The 22,496-nt window shown below is 43.0% G+C and overlaps 1 protein-coding gene across 1 annotated transcript in view; it reads left to right on the top strand.

Annotated features, from left to right (window-relative positions):
* The window catches only part of NELL1 (neural EGFL like 1), a 3,494,430-nt gene that overhangs the window by 527,545 nt on the left and 2,944,389 nt on the right, over positions 1–22,496 (top strand). Inside the window, exon 5 of the mRNA XM_078684549.1 lies at positions 9,130–9,226. Within this exon, the coding sequence (XP_078540675.1) occupies positions 9,130–9,226 (97 nt within the window). The remainder of the gene's footprint in view (positions 1–9,129; positions 9,227–22,496) is intronic.

The raw sequence follows: 22,496 nt of genomic DNA, 5'->3' as shown, positions 1-22,496 counted from the left end.
CCGATGACCACCTCTGTCTCCAGGGTGTTCTCTACCTGGTCCTCCATGGGGGTGTTTGGAGGGACTGTAGGTTCTCCCCCTCCTGTGCCCGATGATTCTCCAAGGCGCTCTGCCACCCTCTCTTTGGCACGACCTCGGAGGTCGTACCAGCGTTTTTTCAGTTCGTCCAGTGACCTGTCGGCCACACCCACGGAGTTCACCGTCGACGCTATACCCACCCAGATCCTGCGTTTTTTCCTGTTCTGCCACCCTCCTGGAGTCCTTATCAAACAGTTTGGAGTGGTTGGCCACCACCCCTTCAATTAGATGCTCCAACTCCAGCTCGGAGAATTTCAGCTTTCTCTTTCGCCCTGTGGTGTTGCTGGGCCCAGGAACTGGCTCCTCTGACATTGCTGCACTGTAGTTGCCCAGTACTTTCCTGACAGATTTGCTGGAGCTCTTCCAGTTGCTGACTCGAGGTCTGCCTCACTGTGGTGTATGGGGGTGGGCCCTGGCTGCTTCCTGGTTGTGATGTCATCGCTGTGCTCGACATGCGACTTCCCGTTTTCCCGATCTCGCGCTATTTTAGCTCCCGCAATTGACGATCACGCTATTAGAGAAATCGCAATTCCGACACGGATGTTGCCGGAAATAGCGGTTAATATGCGATTTTCGAAAGTCGCAACCGGTATTCGCGGCCGCGTGCGATTCGCTTTCTTTTCTCTAAAATATTCATGAATACCGTTTTGCGTGTCGCTGATAGCGATTCGCTATGAATCGCTATTAGGGCCACGCAAAACGTCCCGTTGATGAATCAGGCTGTATATCCTGCTCTCGCACTTGCCTTTCCTTCCTTCCTGGATGTAACAATATGCTCCTCACTACCTTTCTTTTGCTGCTCTGCTATTTTACGTTTGTAAGCTATCCGATTTCCTCTTTCTCTCACCCCATCCGCCTTACTTCCGCTTTTTCATCCTCTTCTGTTTTTCTCACTCCATTGCTCCTGCTTTTCCTTCCCTTTTATCTACTATTCCAACTTGTGCTTGCATTTGTCAGTTGCAGGCCCTCGGAGGCCTGGCTCCTACCTGCTTCCTTCTCAACTCAGCCTCTTTATTCATTGACTCTGAAGTGACCTTTAATTAGAAACAACCCAATTTAAGTTTTAGGTTGAAACATGAATACTCCTTTGCTTTGACACCAGCAATTCAGTATCCGAGAATCAAACAGCTTTGAAAAGATGTGAGGTGATACCATGAAAGATCCTGGCTGTGAAGAGTCTATGAGCCCAGACTCAATCAGTGAATGGTCAATACAGAAATCTTTCACTGACCAAAAGAAAAAAGTCCCCCTATGTGCCTAGTCCATGTCACCTAAAATGGCTGCCATGCTATGTGATATTGCCAAAACGGGTGACCTTTGAGCCCTGTGCTGTTGCACTGCTATAATGAGGATGCTCCCCTCTTGAAGTACGCCAAGTTCACCACTTTTAACCACATTTTTCAAAGTAATCTATAGTAGTCCACAACATTAATCAATATTTCATCCATCCTTCTTTTAGTCACTCCGGAGGAAGCAGTGATAACTTAAAATGTTTTATTTTGAATTTTCAAATGTCGTTTGCTGCCATACAAGCTTATACAAAGACACGTGCTTTCAACATTCCATTAAGCCGGCACTGTTAAAACAACCCAATGCATTTCGAACTATCAAAGTTCTTCGCCAGGGGTACTGAAAATAAATCAGAAAGAACTGCATAAATAAATGATGATACAATACATTTACTGCATGTGCTAAAACACAAAAACGGCAACCATTTATCTTTCCTGAACCCCCAACTCAAATACCCTTCATATTCACTACTAAACAAAAGTGCACTTAAAAGCATTTCCTCCCAAACCCTGTCTACACGCCCATTCCCCTCGTGCAAACATGTTAATTCTCCTAAATTAAAACTAAAAGCAATGAAAAACGTGGGTGAAGATGTAGGCATGACTCCCTAACACCCAATAAGGTTTGTAGGTGTGACAGAAAATCTCATTATAACCAGAGAGTGATGTTCTTCATACAGCTTTCCCCTTCTTAGCTGAATACTTTGAGCTGAGTGTTATAGTAACACAAACTGTAGACAATTGACTGATTTACAGGACTGCAACATTTTCTGCCTTTATTTCTACAAAAGAAGATATATTGTTTCTTGTACTTTTTTCGTTGTGGATTCCCCCACCCCCCCTCCCCCCCCGGCTGAGATAACTGCAGCCAGTTGGTCTACAGTGACCCAATGTATCTTATCTAAAAAAAAGGCCTGTAGTTAAACAAAGGTGATGTAGACTTCTGTAACCCATATTGCGGAAAATCCTAAATTTTTACAAGATAAGAATTGGCATGATTATTATTTGGGTCTTTGACCGTGTCAACAGCAGCAGTAGAGGGGATGGCCCACTGGAGAGTTTCCTGGCAGCGAGAAACCCTGCTCTTTCCTACTAGTCGGAAGCCCTATGCAGCAGAGCCTCGGGTCCTGGTTCAAAAACCCAGCACCTGCCTAGGGAAGGTGCCCCTCTCCCGTAAAACACCGTGGACTTCCAGAAAATAAAGCGCTCAAAATGCTCTAGGTGCAGGGAGAGTAATCAGCGCTCTCCATGCTGACAAAAGAAAACCAGGGCACACAACAGCGCTAGCCTTGTGCTACAGAGAGCCAGGAGCAAGTGAGCCTGCAATTGAACAATAAAATGCTCAACCACGCAATCATTTTCCAAAGCACACAGGGCTGGCCATCAATCCCTGGGAGATCACTGGATGCACCAAATAGGGACCGGTGCAGCATTCCAGAACACTGAGTCCTTGAAGGGGAAGCAGGCAGTCCTTCTTCTAGCCCAGCAGGGCTCAGGTCAGCACAACAGACCAGGGAATTTAATGGTGGTTCCTCCTGACAGCATATTAGTTCCTTCTGGGAAGCTGAAGTCTGTAGAGCCAGCAGCGTCTGGTAACAAGTCCACGCAGTGTCTAAAATAATGGGGTTATAACCCTTGTACTAATACTGGCAAGGTCTCTGTTCTGGGGGCACTTCAAACAACTTTAGAAGTGCATTACACCCCCATTCCATCTCCAGCCCTGGCTCTAGACGCACTACAGGGGGACGGAGACAGCATTTTGGAAGGCAGGCACAGCCCTATTCAGAAGAAGGTTAATTCTAATTGCAGACCAGGCATATTCTGCCCACTATGAGTTAACCAGGAAAGGTAGGGCGCACCTCAACCACCCCCTATGCCTGCCTAGAGTAAATGCACACCGCCTGCTCCTGTCGGTCACAACCAGACAAGTCACAAAGAGTCATAAAACCAACTAAAACAGGCAAGAAAAAATACAGGAGGAAGGCAAAACATTTGGGAATAACCCTGCAAAAAGGGCCAGGCCCAACAGGGATTTCAAAAAGATGGCACCCGAGCCTTAACCACCCTTATTTAGCACAGAGAATGGAAAGTGAGGAAGATCCCTACTGTATGATGAGAGTAGGGCACTTGGCTCCTATCCGATAACCTTGTCTAGTACTACGCTGCAAAGACCATCATCGCATCCTTCCTTGTTACTGACAGTGTAGTTCTCAAAGACGCAACTCAGCATGGTACCTTAACAGCAGTGCATCCATTGTTCTGTTTTTAGATAGATGAATGCCAGAAAGCAGTTCCCTGCCTTGGAGCACCAAGCCTACTTTTTGAGGACAAACACCTACCTTTAGAGGGTAACCAAATGGCATTGTTAAACTGATGTCGGAAAGAGCAGCACTCTCCTCTTTTAGAGGAAAAACTCCCTACACTTTAAATCTGGGGTTAAGAGGGTAGGGTTTGCCTTTGAAGTGCAGTGTGCTGCACTAGAGTAACTGCAGTACTGTGAAGTCTACAACGCTATTCGCAGTGTGTGTCTGCGCACCCCATGTGACGTTTTCACAGTGTGAGAAGGAAGTAAGCCCCTTTAGTCATGCAATTCTTGTTCATTGCCCATGGTCACTGGCCTCTAACTGTGGGTTTCTACAAAAAGAATCAATTTTATTGAATTTTGATGATTGGGTGATACTCGTGGGCTGCTCCCTGAACCTGACCCGAGCTAATTTGCATAATCACACAATGCACACCTCTTGATTGGCTAATGACTTTTACAAAATGAAAATCTCTGAGACTTAGAAAAAGCAACTCGGCCAAGAAAGAACACATTCTCACTTTGTAGCAAATTTGCAATTTTATTTCCCATCTGTCCGTCTCCGATCCTGTCACAAACACATGCTTTGCTGCATGCAAATCCAATTGTATTACTCTCAATTTCATTTTCTAGACGTAATTGACCATAGATGCAAGTGAGGTCCCTGTAGTCTTCTGCAAGGCCTGGTAAATAAAAATCCAATACTCCCTCATAAGACGCGCCATGGTGATCACACATGGCAATGTTGTCTTAGGGATTTATCCCTTAATGGAAAATATAGTTCTACATTTCTTATCATGCATTCTAGTCTTATAACTTTAAGAAGGTATTCTAAAACGAATGTGATGAGTAAAGAGGCTCACTTAGGTCTAGAAACCACTCGCTTGTGATTGGTTGTTACTGGGAAGTGCGTCAATTACTCCCTTTCGTGTTGAGGCCATTATTGCAGCTCTGACTTTATCTAGGGCAGTCCATTTTTCATGCAGCTACAGAAGTAAAGGAAGTATTTAGGATTTAAAATATTAATAGAGCTAAAATCTGGCGCACTCCTCTGACTTTCAAATTATGTTTATCAGGATACTGCTGTGTCCTGTTGTTTAAACATAAGAAAAAAACTACGCAGTAATCCAGCAGTACAACTGGTAATGACTTTCCTTTGCTGCTATACAGATTTCTTAGTTCGTTGAAAACAAAATGATGAAGCGAAATTGAAAAATGAATCGAATTGTTCTGTTATGTGAACAGATGCAATTGTTTCAGTGATCTGGGGCACTATCCTATTAATGTGTTCTTGCTTCTTGTTCTTCTGAAAACAATTTCGCCTTTGTGTTCAAATAATTCCTGTACTCATTTGCAGACCCCACTTCAATGCGTTTATTTTTAATTTGTTTTTAGTGAAAGGGGCGGTGTTCTTGCGATGGTACGGAGTAAAGGCTGCGGATGAGTCCATTTATATGAATAGTGTTCCTGGGATCAGTGGTGGCATTTAAGTGCAGCTGATGCCTCAGTATTATGGCATCAAGGTTGTTCACTTACCTAGCAACAGCAGGCTATCAATCGCAATCTACCTGGAGGGTTTGAGTCTTGAGAGGAGACAATTAGCGGCCACAGCAATATATCCAAAAGTGCTATCTATATAGCCCTCTACATAAGGCCTGGTTGTGGTGTGACATGCGTGATATACTTGTGGCTGCTGCCAGAACCCTATTCATGTGGAGTCACTGGAGTTAGTGTTGGACTTGGCCCTTTCTGCAGTCATTCCCAAAGTTTTGCCATCAACTCTTCTGTTTTGCTGACTTTCTTTTTTGCTGACCTTTGGACTCTGCACACCTAACCACTGCTAACCAGTGTTAAAGTGCTTGTATTACCTCCCAAAAAACATGGTAGTATTAGTTTATGCCAAATTCGCATATTTAATTTACTTGTAAGACCCTAGTGAAATGGTGCTATGTGTTCCCAGGGCCTGTAAATTAAATGCTACTAGAGGGCCTGTAGCACTGGTTGTGCACCCAATTGAGAAGTTCTTTAAACATGACTCAGACCTGCTATTGCAGCCTGCGTATGCAGTTTTAAACTGCCATTGTGTGCAGTTTTAAATTGACCTTCTGACCTGGCAGCAGAAAGCTTTTGCCAGGCCCTACGCTTGCTTTTTAATACATGTAAGTCACCACGGTTGGCCCTCGACTTCCCAGATGTAAGGGTGCAGTGTATTTAAAAAAATTGACAAGTACTTGTTTAAAAGGAAGGTCATGTCATATAAAGTTATGTGTGTCCTGGTTGTGAAAAACTCTTTTGTTGTTTTTTTACTATTGCAAGGCTTACCTCTCCCATAGGATAACAATGGAGTTACCTTATTACATATAATAAGCAGTTGGACACAGGTAAACAGTTATTGATTGGTATCTTTGGAATTGTAATGAAAAACCTCTGTTATCGAAAAGTTTGTTTTTAAATTACAATTGTGAAAATGCCACTTTAAAAAAGGTGACATTTTCCTGCCTTAGCCATTTAGTGCCTGCAGCCTGTCTCTGAGTCACATAGCAAGCGTATCTGACAGTTGAGCCTTGTGTATTCCTCCTAGACAGCCATTCATAATAGAGTGCTTAGGTGTGTCTGGATGGGCAATCACTGGCAGGATAGCAGGGTAAAGCTGGGCACAGCCATACTTACACTTGAATATGCTGTGTCCTGCCTCCACACATAGGGCTTTGTACGCCCTATAGTTAGTCTGGAGCCAGGACAGGGAAGGCACGACACCTGTGCACTTCAGAGGGGAAAACTACAAAAGCTTCAACCACTTCAAAGGAAAGCCAAGGTATACATATTGGGGCCCATAAATCAACTGTTCATTACACATCTGTACCTGCGAAGACTCTGCCTGGAAGAAGTAGTGCTGTGCCGCTGAATTGACTGCCACCCTGCTGGACTGCTGCCCTGAAGGACTAGTGCTCTGTTGTGCTGACCTGATGCCGGCTGCCCTCTTTCATGGGTGAGAAGGACTGTGCCTGCATCTATTGAACTCAGGACCCCAGAGACACTCCACGGCTAGTAGGCTGGCCTCCTGCCTATAGCGTCAGAGACAAAAGGCTCCAACCACCTTGAACTCAGCAGATACATCTCTGCCATCTGTGAGTCCTACTCTGCCAAGTGGTGCCACCCTAGTCCTGGAACTTAGGAAGTGGGCCTAAACATGCTGTTCCAGCAGATCTGTGGATCCAGTAAAGCCGAGGCATCTCCACTGCAGTGCAACCCTGAGCAGAACCGAAGCATCGCCTCCGCAGTGCGAATTCTCACAGCTCCAGGACTCTACATCGAACTTGCAGCCCACAGTGGAAATGGTGCTGGCTCTCCCTTTGTAAATCTCTCATTGACGGCAAGCTCAACAATGATCTAGGTTCTCGCATCACAGCTTGCAGCTCCTCAGGAGAGACTCATCTCCTCAGCTGCGCGACACATCCTTGATGCGGGACCTCGCCATGCCCTGCAACTAGGATTTAAGATACTCTTGTTCAGTTGGCCTAATGGTTGTGTTCCACTGCTGGCAGTCTGCACTTGTGACTGTCTCGGTTCAGTCTGATCAGATATCCACAGTTGGATTTGTACTTTATTGCGCTATATTCACTAACATCTCTAAAATTGCATACCTCCATTTCTACTGATTGGGTTTTTGTGATTTTGGTCTTTATTAAAATGTACTCAATTATGGCAAGACAGAGAACTCTTGACAACACAGAGCTTTTCACCACCGAACATTAGAAGGTATTTTACAAAATGATTGTATAATGGATTCATCATGTACATTTTTCATCACAATTATGTGCATACCCAGAAATACCATTTACTGGCAGGTGTTTGAGTCTATGAATTACTACTACAAGCGCTCAAATAACCGAGGGCTATACCTAATAGGTTATGATTATATGTAAAAGATTACAGAATATGTTAAATAACAGTAGAGTAGTGTCTTCATGGCTTAATTGTCTTGAGTAATGTGAGTTCATCATAGCTGGATTTGAGTGAATAGTAATCATAGAGAAGTCTCACTTATCAGTATTGTGAAACAACATTTGAAACATAAAATTTCTCCTTCCATGAAAGTTAAATAGTTAATGTAATGCACAGAGTTGGACCGTCATTACAGGTGTCAGGACATCGCCTCCTCCCTTTACCAAAGCATGAGTAGCATCTGTCAGGCTAGGTAAAGGTCTGCCTGAAAGACATTCATTATATCTGGGTCAAGGTCAGGTATTCAAGTGCTTTACATGCGCTAATGCACCACAGTTTGGCAGCTGGAGACAATCTTAGTGGGCTCAAGATTTCACATCATCCTCATCACCACGGCAAAGCCCTATGAGGTCTTCTCCCTCATGGCAAGGGGGACCTTCAGCTGAAGTGCCCATGTCTGACTGTCTATCAGTGACTACTTGTCACAGAGTTGGGAGGGGTCAGCACATCTCTCTGACCCCATCCCACTCTGTGACAAGTTAGGGATGGTCCTCCTCTTATTACCTGACCCATGTCAATCTCAGTCAACTAAAGGAGGCAGCGGTTTCTTCCATGAGTCCATTGCCTCCCTGACGCTCCCAGCTACTTAGGATGCGTTTTTGCTTCTTCTTTCCACCACACGCTGCTACCGATGTGGCCTTGTACATGCTGGTTAAATTTTGTGTGCATGTGTGTCTGTAAGAATGCATGTGTAGTTGTGCATGCAATTTATGAATGGGTTTATGTGTATGCGTATGTGCTTGTGAACACTGGGTGGATGTATGTGAATCGATGGGTGTGAGTGAGTGTGCATGTGAATATGAGGGCGTGAGTATGCATGTGTGCTTGTGAGTGGATGGGTAGACGTGAATGTTCTCGTGCGTGCCTACCCCACTACTCATCCACATTACGAGCCGCAACTGAACATGAAACCCTAAGAGTGCACCATCGAACCGTCACATTGTTTAAGTCACTGTGCTGAGAGATTTCAAAAAACGCTATGCTGATATATTCCATAACGGTGTTGCCTGTAGTCTAGCCATCTCTGCATTGATTATGTTTATCTTGATAGGTAATTCTTCAAGCAACTAAATGTCTATGGTTACTTGTGCATGGGAAGATGGCATTACCTATCTCGGAAATGACGGGGACTGCTGTGTATGATGCTCCCAATTTGTTTACTGTGTGATGACACAATTTTGTAACTCCCTGGGGAATAGTCACAACCAGAATCTATATTGTAATAATGCGATCATTCTAGTGAGCCTTCCTAGTTTCAGCTCCCCATAGCATCCTAATAATTGTCTTGTATGTCATAAAATAAGCCAAATTTCCGAATCGGAACAGGTAACCAGTTCATGTTTGGTATCTTTGGAACTGTAATGAAAATTCCTCTCCTATAATGACTGTACTCTCAGCCCAATATAGTGTTTTACTGGCCACAGCACACAGACTTGTTTATTTCTCCCTCAACAGAATTTATGAACGAGTTGTAGACCCTCCTGATAACAACCTGACTCCTGGGAGCAGCTTATGGCTTGGACAACGTAACAGAAAGCATGGCATGTTTAAGGTAAGCCACCTTTCCATTAGTAGTAATGTTATGTTAAGTTAATTTATTCTTATATAACACACTACACAGACCTTAAAAAGAGGTACTTGGAGCTTATGCACTGTGTTTATAGTGCGATACTGATAACTAGGTCCAGAGCAGAACTGAGTAGTAACACTACAGTATAAGATTAAACAAATATGTTTCAGTCCTTTTTTTTAACAATCATAATTCTGGTTGGGAGTACAGATGAACGGCCATTTTGTTCCAGGCAGTCCGAGAGCATCGGTCCGCCATTGTTGGTCTTTTGCAAAAATGGGGAAGTCAAGCAGAAATTGAGATCAGGACCTCAACGTTCTAGGGGGGATATTGTCTGAAGAACATCTCTCATGTAGCTTTGTGTCTTGTCAATATGAATCGCATCATGACAAATACATATTGCTTTATATAAGCTTTTTTTAGCTATGTAGATCCTGTGTAGTTTGCACAGTTGATCGAACATCCAGTAGCCAACTTGCATTTAATAATTTATAATAATTTAATTTAAAAAAAAAACATTCTCTCGCAAATGGCATATTGGCATTCAAGCCTGTTTGCATTTCACTCATTGCCCATCTCTATTTTTATTCTACTCTAAGCCAGACGCATAACACTGGGCCAAAGAAGTACACTTTGCAAAACTTAAACTATTTTGCCAGCTCCAAAAATGTCAAATTCTAGATTTCCAGACAGACTAGCAGACCACTGTGGTTTTTCCACGAGACTAATAGTTTGTTGGAGTACCAAAGGTGGAAATGTGCAAAGGAAGTTTTTTTAAACTTTTGTTCTCTACTGCAAAAATATGTTTCTTCTAGGAGAAATCCCTAGTCCCATCTCTTAACAAGCTTGGAAAAATACTTCCTCGCATTTTTGAATGATGAACCTCCTAAGGGGGAAAGGATCTGACAAATATTTGTTAATATTTAAAATGATGATCATTTCCCGACGATCTTCTGGGCATTGATTCAGGAAGGCCCCCTTCCCGTTTTGCGTCAGAGATGTACTCCAACAAGTGCCCAACAAATCTGCAATCGTGAATCCAACATGTGATGCAAAATAGTTTAAGTTTTGCAAATTGAAGTACTTTGGCCCAGTGTTATGCGTCTGGCCTAAAGAAGAAAAAAAATAGAGATTGTATTTTGCACACAAGCCCCCGTGAATACTTACACTTTTCGTATTCCCAGTAATAAAATGTCTGCACTTCTCAGTATAGCTGCACCTGGCATTTCTATCCCAGCCCAGCAGACATTCCCCATCTGTTTAACTTTCATTATACATATTGGTCGTTTTAAGAATCCTAGCCATGAACTGCACTCATGATAATATCTCAGCATCCTAATATCTTACAGTTTATGGCTGTGACGTACTCAAGGGGATTATTAAAAAATATTCACATCCGGATTATGGCAGAATGGTATTGTGCAACATTCTTAAAGTGATAGTCTAAGTAATTCAACAAAATTGCTGCTGATTAAAGTGCCTCTGCTGCACTAAATTGCTCAGCAATTTGCAATTGCAAGCAGCCTCAAGTGGTGAGCACTTGATATCTGATGCAACAAAAACAACATTTAAGCAGTCGTTTAAATCAAAACGTCTTTCCATTTAATAAAATTGCTCGCGCGATAGTGATACGCTCCTTGAGATTGCGGGATCTTCTCCATTATCAAGATGGTCGGCTACCCACTCGTCTTGCCATTGATGCTCGCGGTGCGTCGACTGATTATATATTCAGCGTTGCAACAAAAGCCGCTTTTACTCCACTGAGTCAGATACAGATACAAGATAAAGTAGGCTCAGATGAGAAAATTGACTGCGGCGTCCTGCTAACGGAGGAACGAAGGTGGATCTTGTTCACTGTCACTTTCTGCTATGCAGGACTGCCCACCAGGGTCTTCCTCGTAGACATTCTCACTAAATTTACCATGTGACTATAGCTCATCAGTGACAAAATCTTCCAGTCCTGGTTTTTCATTTAAAACCCACTGTATTCTGGTAGAATTTGTCATTTTCTTCTTCAGTGTTACAATTTGACCGAGGCATGAGATTGCTATGATGTGTAGATCTGGAATCTGGCTACCCTGATGGCCTGGGTCATCTGCTAACCAAATTCATAACAGCCACATGCCATAAGAAACAATTTTGGGCAGTCCTGGCAATGTGGCAAACAGCATTTTGGGTTCTGCGGCTTGCAGTTTACCTTTTATAATTATAAGATGGAGCCTACAAATTCCATTATAGAGAGCACTGCAGGGTAAACAAAACAAGACCTGATAAGGTGACCCTCGTTGTAGGAGTATACTTGGCAGCTGCAGGACATTGTCTCTCTTTACAGACAAACAGTGCTTCATTTGTGTCTGGTGGAGTTGCAGTTGGTGAACTACAGCCCTACTTTTTTGGCCTCAGGACTTGCTTTTCATCATCCTATTTTGACCCAGAGCAAGAGAGAGAAAGGGAGATAAGGGGGGGGGGGGCACGAGAGAGAGTACAACAGTGACAAAGGAAGAAAGGAAGGATAAAAAATACAAACAATAAAAGTGAGATGAACAGAAAGGAAAGGATGGCCAAAGAAATGAGGTTTGTAGACCAGGCAGCACAGGTATCTGTAATCCTGGAATTCGGCAGCATCAGCGGTGGGCTTCTAAGAAAACCTATGTGCACATTATGTTTTATGTTTTGTTTAGTTTTTTCAAAATCTAGCACTGCAGGTGAAGAAAGAGGCACGTGAAAAGGACTATTCTGTGCCAGCATGTAGCTGCCTTGTTGCTTTTTTCTTTAAAAAAAATCTCATCTCCCTCTCACAGTGCCACAGACAGATGGTAAACATATGTTTATGCCCACATCAAAGGAGATGTCTCCTCGGAATCGACCGTCTTCAGTCCTTTCTTTCTGCCGCACACCAAAGTCTGAAAAGGCCAAGATTTTACACATTAGTAAATTAATATTTTTTGCACATTAACACTCTTGAAGCAGAAGGGTAGCTAATGATATGCAACAGAACTGGCAGTTTTTATTGATCATAATCAAAGGAGACAAATGCTTCTTGCAGCAGCACATATATGCTTCAGTGTTCAGCTATCTGTCTTGCAGGTTTAATGACATAATTGGTTGAATTTTTTATGTTGCCTTTGAGTTCACAACGCCTTGTTGTTTGTTAGCCCTCGCGTGAGATTGAGCGTGTGTCGGGTTCTGCACAGCTTCCTTTTACTGCAGTATATTTACATGCCCAGCACGACTCCTGCCTGCTCTTTTGATGCAATATTTTGATGTTCACGAGAGAGAAAACAGAATATTATATTCAGTGTACACCGAGGTGTTTGGAGATGCTAACGATGCTGATGGGTCTGGGTATTTATTTAAATGTGTTGCTCCTCTTAAGACCTAACGGCCAGATTCATCAAGCTGAAAACGGCTCGCAAAGGGCCAGATTCTGAGAATCTGGCCCTTTGTGAGAGCTATTTTTGCATTTGGGATTCATCATCCCAAATGCAAAAATCTCATTTGTAGAAATCGCAGATTTGCGAATAATTGCATTTAAGGAATCTCAATTAGAGATTCCTTAAATGCAATTCATGTACCATTTAAAAATTGCGAATTCGCAATCTGGGTCCGCTATTTACCGCGAAGTCTGACTTCGTGGTAAATAGCGAAAACTTAGAAAAATGCACTTTAGTGCATTTTTCTAAGTTGTATGTTACACACACACACATGTCCTTTGGACATGTATGAGCGCAACACCAGTGTACATGAGCATTTCAGGGGTGCTACAGGGTGTCCTTTGGACACACTTGCACCCTTGAAATCGCTTCCTTATTGCGATTCGCTAATTGCTAATCGCAAATAAGGAATTACTCCCCATTCATTCCTATAGGCCTTTAGGCCCATAGGAATGAATGGGAAAGCCATTCCTTATTTGCGATTAGCAATTAGCGAATCGCAAATAAGGAGGCAGTAGAAATCGCTATAATGATTGCGATTTCTACATGAATCCCGTTTTGTGAGTCTTTAATAGCGATTCCTATTAAGGACTCGCAAAACGGGTCTTTGATGTATCTGGGGGTAAGAATGGTTGACAGAATGCAGCAATATTTCCGTCCCCTGCATTCCTTAGCACCTGGAAGTGTTGGGTCAGACCCATAACTTTTACCGTAACCATGTACCTAGTCAGGAGTACTTGGGGCGGTAGGAAAGCAAAAGGTTGTATTAAAAAGTCACATAAGAGGTGCTGAGTTAGGACCACTTTATCAGGTGTGTGTATCACCACCGAATTCTTATTAAGTCGCAGTATTCTTAATATAATATAATTATATCATTGATATTAACATTTATAAAACATATCATATCATTATTAAACGTGCCCTAGACAGTCATTTTTCCACATTCAAGCTTTTTTGTGAAGTCTGAAACGTGAATACTTGATGAAAAAGCCCCCACTACATGTGCAATGTAGGACCAGTTACCTACACCTCTGAGGAAATGGCCAGTCACACCACAGGCAGTAGCTTCCAACAGCTCACACTTTGTAAGGGCTATAATCCTGAGTGTTAGAAATAGGGGTCTCTAGTTGGCGGTGGCTTGCACCCGTTCCAGGTAGGGACCCTTCCTTGTAGTCAGGATCAGGGGATTACACACCTAAAATAATCTTTGCTCAACCACTTGGTGGTTTGGCCTGAGCACAAAGCTGCCAAGGTGTCAGATTGTATGTGAGACATTTTCATATTTTCAGTGTTATTATGAGTAACATTCAACTACTATTAGTGACACTTTCTTGTGAGCAAAATCAAGCAATGAAGAAGAGGGAAACATATATAAATATCAGAAATGACACCCATTTGAGCAACGAGAAATATCTTAAAACTGCTGCATAGCACCAGAAATGGAAGGGCAATGTGGGACCCGACTGTACCAAACAGGATGTGAGAGGCCCCAGCAGGGATGACAGACAACTTTTCACTCTTTAGGATGCAGAATGAGACAAAGCCAAGGGCTTACTTTGCTGCCACGATAACACACACCTTTTTTATGAGATTCCTCAAGTGCATTAGGTGCATGATCTTATCTACAACAGTGGAGACACAATACCAGTAATTACGACAGGCACATATTCCTGGTTTGTTCCTATCACATTCTGACTCATCATAGTCTGATCAGGACCATGCACCAAGTTGCAAGCATTTCTCTCGAGAACCTACTCTTACTTTGCCAGTGCATGCAGCAAAAATGTTACCCATTTCGCAGGGCGCTTTGCCCTGTTGGAGGCCCTCATTGCCCATTTTCATAACAAACATTCATAGCTGCCAAGTTTTCAGGCTTGCCTATGTGGGACATTTCCATGTTTTTGGTGCCTTTTGTGTGTCATTTTAATGGTGTATGTGTGACATTATGAGTGACACTTCATCATAAGTGGAATAAAGCAGGTACGGCCATATAATAAGATAACGATCACAAATCATCCACTAAAATGCAATGTAATGATTTAGAAATTACCATAAAACGGATACAGAATGCAATTTTTTTGGCTAAAAATCCAGAACTGACCAAAGGTGTCATTCATGTAAGACACAACGCCACTTGGTAGTTATGTCTTTGGATAACTCCCCTTACAGAAAGGTACACATATGCACACATAATTGCTAATTGTTCTCTTTAGTATTTTTTTTTTATAATGTATGAACTGCAAACAATAGCATCTGCAATACCATGCTTATCAGATAACTAAAGCAAGCCTAGTGTAATAAACCAAAACTGCAATTCTTAAAATAAATACTGATGAATGAACTTTCAAGGCTAAACAATCCATTCCTCAGTGTGCAGTGTATGATTTGTAGAATGTAGCCCTATATAAATGCTACTGTGGAGTTGCAATATTTGTCTTGAGCGCTATTAGAAATAGGGGTCTGTAGTTAGCAATGGTTTGCACCTTTGTCCAAGTAGGAACTCTTCTTCCTAGCCAGGATAAGGGGGATACACTTATAAAATATCCTTTGGCTACCCCCTTGGTAGCTTGGCATGAGTAGACAGGCTTATATCAGGGGTGGTGTGTGTAGCATTTGTGCACCCATACAGTAACACAGTAACAACTCTACAAATGGACACCACATCAGTGTAGAAAAGTAAGTAATCTTTATCAAAACCACACAAGACCAAACAATAAAAATCCACAATACACTAATCAAAATATGACTTTAAAAAAAGTAGAAACAGTTCTGAAAGCAAATTACAGATGCGACACTGTTCACACAAAGTACCTCTGATGCGTCACATGCACAAACAAAAACTGTCAGAGGGAAGGTGATGCATTGGTTCCTTATGCCTGGGGAAGGTGATGCGTTGGTTCCTTACTTCGGGGGAGGTGATGCGTCAATGTCTTACTGCCACGTAGGGGAGGTCATGCGTCGGCTCCCTACTGGAGGGGAGGTGATGCGTCGGTTTCTTACTGTGTAGGGAGTTGTTGCGTCAGTTTCCTTTTGAGGCCCAGGCATTCTTGCAGACGTGGTGCCCAGATGCGATGCGTGAGGATGGGGGATGCATCAGTTTCTCCAACCGCGGTCACTCGATGCGTTGGTTCTTGCAGGCGCAAAGCCGGGACTGCGTTGGAAATGGTGCAGTGATCTTGGACTACGTAGATCAGTGCACTTGATGCAGCGGCCTGTGATTCCTGGAGGCGCAGGCAGGCGTTGCATAGGTTACTTCGGTGATGCAACGTTAACAGGTGGGGATGGGCCGCACTACTAATCGTTGCATTACATTTCCAGCTCCCTACAGCAGTAACCACTTCCAGAGGCCCAGAACAGCAACATGCCCCGCCTGGCAGGTCAGAGCACCCAGCTAGGCAGTTCTGGGGACCTGGGGGGTGAAGTCTTTGTATCCCTGAGACTTCAAAAATAGGAGGCAAGCTCTACTACAAACCCTTGGAGATCTTCCTCGAGCAGGGGGCACAGCACACAGCAAAGTCCTTGTCCTTTCCTTGGCAGAAACAGCCACTGCAGGCCAACCTCAGAAGCACACAGCAAAGAGGCAGTACTTCTCTTCAGTTCCTCCAGCTCTTTTCCTTGGCAAAGGTTCCGCTTGAATCCCAGAAGTAATCTAAAGTTGAGGGGCCTGGACCTCCCTTTTTTATAGCACACATTCCTTTGTTCTCTGGTGGCAGAGAAGCTCTTTGGCCAGCCAAAACCAGTCGTGTCCTCTCTGGTGCCTGTCAGGAGGTAGAGACGGAATTGTCCCAGGCAGACCAGGCCAATTCAGGTATGAATCCCATCAGCCCAAACCGAGTTACTAAAATGCTAAGAATTACAACTGCTATATGAAGACTACAGACACATAGAGGTAGCAACATGTGATACAAGTTATGCATTAAACCTGCGCCCTATGAAACCAGCAAAATCAGTGTGTTTGGCCTGGTTTCAAAGCCTTAATTTATGTGACTCGCACTCCTTATGTTGTTTCTGTCAACAGAACTTAGTATTCTAAGACATGTAATTGTGTTTTTTCTTTTTAAATACATGGTCACCTCAGTCCTAACATGCAAGGGGGTTTCCACAGCTGACTTCTTTTTGTGCATAGTTGTTTTTGTTTGGATTCATAGCTTCTGGGAACACTTTGCAGTTTGTTGCAAATGGAGATTTATTTTAGGATGAGGGTTATGGGTTACTGCGGTGATGAAAATAAACAGTGAAAATGTGTGCTGTACCAGTGCCCGAAGTGTCAGCAAATAGTTTCCTTACTTCTTGTCTCTTTAATGAATCATATCCCAGAACTCGCACGTGGTGAAGCATCTAGACACAACAACAGACTTTATTTTAGGGCTAGGAGCAGGGCTACCGTAGCCACAAGTCGAGAATGTCGCGCCAGGGACCACGGGTGTTTTACCGAGAGGAGCGGGGCTAGAGTTATCAACTATTGGGGACCGTCTTCTATACTCCGCTCATTACACTGAAACATCATCTACATGTGATGGTTACTTTCATTAGTACTCAAGCTTATAGCATGACATCCTCTTATGCCCTGTCAGACTATCATACTCATTGATTGTGTCAGCATAATTTGCCCAGCCCTCACAAAGCGACTAATTGCATTTAGGTTGTCTCGAAGTGTGTTGACATTCAGGCAGGGAGATATTTTAAATAATGATTGCACATTTGTACCGAATAGATATTTGTACAATTAAAGGAAAACGAACAAAAAAGAATTCTGAGCATTATTTGTCTGTATCTAATTAACTGCGCGATGCTATGGGTATGTATGTATATAATACATTTATTAACATTTTTTACATTTACAAGGCTCATTGCTATGTACAGTTGAATGAGAGATTTTTTTCTCTCATGTATTTAAGAATATCCCTGTAAAAAATTGGGTTATTGTTTGAGGGGAGTGGAAGGCCCACTCCAACAGCAAACACAATTCTTGTCAGCTATACCACAAAAGTCTCTAAATCTACCCGTGCTTAACCCTTTGGCTTGGCACAAAAGCAGTCAGGCTTAACTTACAGGCAATGTGTAAAGTATATATGCAGCACACAAACAGTAATAAAGTACAAAGACAACACAAGGAAAATCCTAAGCCAAGTATGAAAAATAGGGTACATTAACGGCCACATGCATCAATCTAGGATTTTGCATTTCCTAAATAGCGAAAATTAAGGAATCGCTATTTAGGAAATGCAAAATCCTATGCATCAAGAAATCCTAAAAGTTTTTAGGATTTCTTAATTTTCGGAAATTGCGATTCCTTAATTGCGAATCGCAATTAAGGAATGGCATTACATTGATTCCTATGGGCCTAGAGGCCCATAGGAATCAATGCCGTTTTGCATTTTTTTTTTTGCACTCGCAATTTGTTGATGCATTGCAAGGGTGCAGAGGGGGGTCCAAAGGACCCCCCCTGCACCCCTGAAATGTATTTTAAAGTGCATGTTTCACACACATGTCCTAAGGACATGTGTGTCTGTAACATGCAAGTTTAAAAAATGCATTTTTTTGCTTTTTTTTAAATTTTCGCAAATTAACACGAGGGTCAACCTCGTGTTAATTTGCACTTCCTATTTCAAAATTCGCAATTTTTAAAAACATGATGCATTGCATTTAAGGAATCGCACAAATGCGATTCCTTAATTGCATTCGCATCTTTAAGAAATGCAAAAAATAGCGAATTTTGACACTCTGTTTCATGCATCCAAAAAACGTATTTAGGAAGTGCAAACGGCCGAATTTACCGATTCGCACCGTTTGCACTTCCTAAATAGGTTGATGCATGTGGGGGCTAATACATTAAATGATACAAAACCAACAAAGATCAGAACAAGAGATATTTAATTTAAAACATTGAAAAGCATATGGGGGCACATTCATCATTGAGACATTTTGCACTTCTTAATTTGCGAAAAATACCGAATTGCAAATTAAGAATTGCAAAATGCTATGCATCATTTTTTTCAGTATTTATTTTTGATTTGGTAAAAATCGCAATTTTTACCGAATCCCAAATAAATACCAAATTCTTAAGTGCATTTTCGCAATTCCCATTGATTCCTATGGGCCAAAAGGCCCATAGGAGTCAATGGGAAGGCATTTACAAATTTGCAATTTGTTGATGTATTCCAAGGGTGCATGGGGGGGGTCCAAAGGACCCCCCCCTGCACCCCTGAAATGCATTTGAAAGTGCATGTTTCACACACACATGTCCTAAGGACATGTGTGTCTGTAACATGACAGTTTAAAAAATGCATTTTTTTGCTTTTTGACAGATTTTCGCAAATTACCACGAGGGTCAACCTCGTGGTAATTTGCACTTCCAATTTCAAAATTCGCATTTTTTTTTAAATTCATGCATTGCATTTAAGGAATCGCACAAATGCGATTCCTTAAATGCATTTGCATTTTTAAGAAATGCAAAAAAATACGAATATTGAAAATGAGTTTGATGCATCCCAAAAACGTATTTAGGAAGTGCAAACGGCCGAATTTACCGATTCGCACCGTTTGCACTTCCTACATAGGTTGATGCATGTGCCCCATAGTTCCTAAAATCATAAGTGACTTTCGCAGTTATCTGGTTATGCAAGACTGGTGGAAAATCACAAGTTCAGGTTGACTGGAATATAGCGAGACTACGGTGACTATTGTTGACCATTGATAGGGGTATATTTGTTTAATCCCTAATCCTCTTTTTAACCCCGACCCAGAGGCTAACTGAACAAAGTCTACTCGGACCCCTGGAGACAGTTTTATTTACCAGTTTTTGCACTTTTTTGCACTCTGCCACTCACTGACCCATTTTCTTCGTTCATCTTTGAAAAACACCTCAGCACCTCCCCGATTGGGGAGTTGTAGCACACACCATGGACCTTGCAGTACAGGTGTGAGGGGGAACCCAATGAAGAAGCATGTCACCCTCGGGTGAGTGAGGGTTCTTGTCCTAATGGATCTGGCAGCTACATCACATACATATACTAGTGACTACACAGGACATAACTTAGATACATGAAATCTGTCAGTCTTGTTCCATCTGACAACCAGACGTAACCATTGCTAACGTTTTATGAATAGGATTAGTACGTTTCTGGTTTTACCTAGCCCAATCGAACCCCTGTGTGGAAACAAGCATGTGAGTAATGACTACTCTGAACAGATTAATATGTCAAGTCCATGTGGGGGCATGAAAATGCCTAGACTCCATGACTCTTGTTTTATTTAAAGGTGGTTGCTGTGCCATGTTCTAGAATGATAGACCAACAGGTAGGATCCCCATAGGAACAGGTAAGAGCAAATGAGACTACAAGGTTCTACTCGGCCATTGGCAAGCCTGTTGCTTGGGTGTAATTGTCTGAAGCCTGGCAGAATTGTTTAAGGAGCTGGAACAGTGACAAGTTATGCATCCACTGTGAGTTAGAACCATTAAAAGGAAATGTTTCTGGGAAAGTTGTTCAACAAGTAGGCAGACATTAGCTGTGTCTGAGCCACTAGTAGATGGAGTGTCCATGCAGAACCCTGCCCCCACCTCTTCCTTAGTCAAATGACTTTGGCCACATGGTAGAGGAACATAAGTAGGCAACATGTTTAGCCACCACGTCCGACTACCTGCCACCCCACTTCCCATCTGGAAGAAGGTTTTTGGCAACCACTTGATGTATCTAAGGTGGCTGCCAAACTTAGTCTGGAGGCTTGACAGTTGCTTGATAGGGTGAGACTGGAAAACAGATGCTGCAAAAATATTCAAATCAGTCCCACACTACTGGGAGGCTGAGAGCGGAATGAGGTTCTGGGGCTTGGGTAAGTCATGGCCACCCACCCTGCTCTGAAAGCAGCCCCTCACCCTCTCCATTATGCTGCCTAATTTGGAAGTACCAGAGTGGCTTGTCAAGTCTTGGTGGGTATTTAGGGAACTACTCTGGGACCCATAGCAACCCATGTTGTGTATATACCTACTGATAAATTAAAATTACCAATTCCCTACCTTATGTAAGCTAGCCTAGAAGTTAGTCATGTTGCTACCATCCTTAATATGTGTGTGACTCTAGTTCGAGCTGCGTTACCATGAATAAATGAATAAAAAGGCATCTCTAGAACCCATGGCTACCCGGGGGCATCCCAGCGCTAGTAGCGATGCAGTTTCAACTACAGGCAGTATTAAGGAAACAGATACGTTTTTAGTTGCTTTCGAAAGGTCAAGTAGTTTCATTCCAGGTGGATAACAATAGGCAGAAGATTCAACAATTTTACAGCATTATATGAGAGGCGACATCCTCTGCTTCTTGTTTTTCTTATGTTTGGGACTACCGCCAGATGTTTATTATCTGACCTTAAAGATCTCTTGGGGCGATAAAGTTGAATAATATCTTTGATAGTGGGAGGGCCTCCGCCTGAAAGTGCTTTGTGCATGATACATAAGGCCTTGAAACTGGACTCTCTCTTGGATTGGCAGCCAGTGGAGTGAGGCAAGTGCAGGCTTGGCTAAGAGGCATTTGGATGTGTTCATAAGCAGATGTGTAGCACAGTTTGGTACTATCTGCATCGTTTTAATGGTGTGAGTGGGGCTCCTAGATATAGGGCATTAGCATAGTCCAGCCGTGATAAAATTAGAGCTTGAACCAGTAGTTTGCTATCCATGAAAGGTAGCAGGGGAAGGATGATCTTTCATAACATTCTTAAGATCCCAAAGCAACAAGCTGCCACCTTACCAGCTTGCTCTTTAAAATCCAGCTTGTGGTCTAGCAATACAACTAGACTTCTGATATGGTCCTTTGGGGAGGGGGGTGTCCTGAGACAGCTAGGCCAGAAGGACCCTATACTCGTCAGTTTAGAAAAATGAGTAATCTTTATCTAAACCAAAACTAGACCAAATGACAAAAATCCACAATACAGTAATACAAATATGACTTACAGATGGTAGCAATAGTACAGTTCGAAGCAAATTGCAGATGCACAAAAGTACCTTGGATGCGTCACGCACAAAACAAAAAGGGGCCGCAGGGTAGGTGATCAGTTGGTTCTTTACACTCAGGGAAGGTGATACATTAGCTCCTTGCTCCAGTGTGGGTTGTGATGCGTCGGTACCTTACTGTTGTGCAGGGGAGCTGATGTGTCGGTTCCTTACCATAACAAAGGTGATGTACTGCGTGGAGAGGTGATGCATCGGTTTTTTACTGCAGCTCGCGGCGATGCAACAGATTTGGCACCTTGATGCGACGATCCGGGACGATGCATGGATTCGTGCAGCCGAACAGCAGGCCTTGGGTCAGGACCGGTGCAGTGATCTCGGAGTACTGTGCACTCAATGCGGCATGCAGTGATTACTCGAGCCGACAGCAGCCCTGCGATAATTTTTTCAGCGATGCATTGGATACAGGTTTGGATGTAATGATCCAAAGTTCTGGGGTCTGGGCCCCAATATTTATACATCAAAATCCTTTGTTCTCTGGTGACAAATCAGCTCTTTGCCTAGCCATTGCCAGTTCTGTACTCTCTGTTGCAGCTTCCTGGCAGGAGGTGGAGACAGCATTGTATAAGGCAGACAGGGCCTATTCAGGTGGAAGGAAAATCTCCTCTGACCTCTCTAAATGTAGACCGGGCCTGTTCAGGTGCTAGTGAGAACTCCTCCCCTTACTCTGAATGCAACCCAGGTCTATTCAGCCCAGCCCTGATTCATTCAGGAAAGTCAGGACACACATCAACAGCCCTCCCTCCCCCGGTGGCCGTCTGAGAGAATGCACCTCCCCAGCCCTTGTCCCTCCAAAGCCAGACTGTCAATACACAAA

This window comes from Lissotriton helveticus, chromosome 3_2 (assembly GCF_964261635.1).
Source record: "Lissotriton helveticus chromosome 3_2, aLisHel1.1, whole genome shotgun sequence".
Taxonomy (NCBI): Eukaryota; Metazoa; Chordata; class Amphibia; order Caudata; family Salamandridae; genus Lissotriton; species Lissotriton helveticus.
This window is presented reverse-complemented; position numbering and strand designations above follow the sequence as displayed.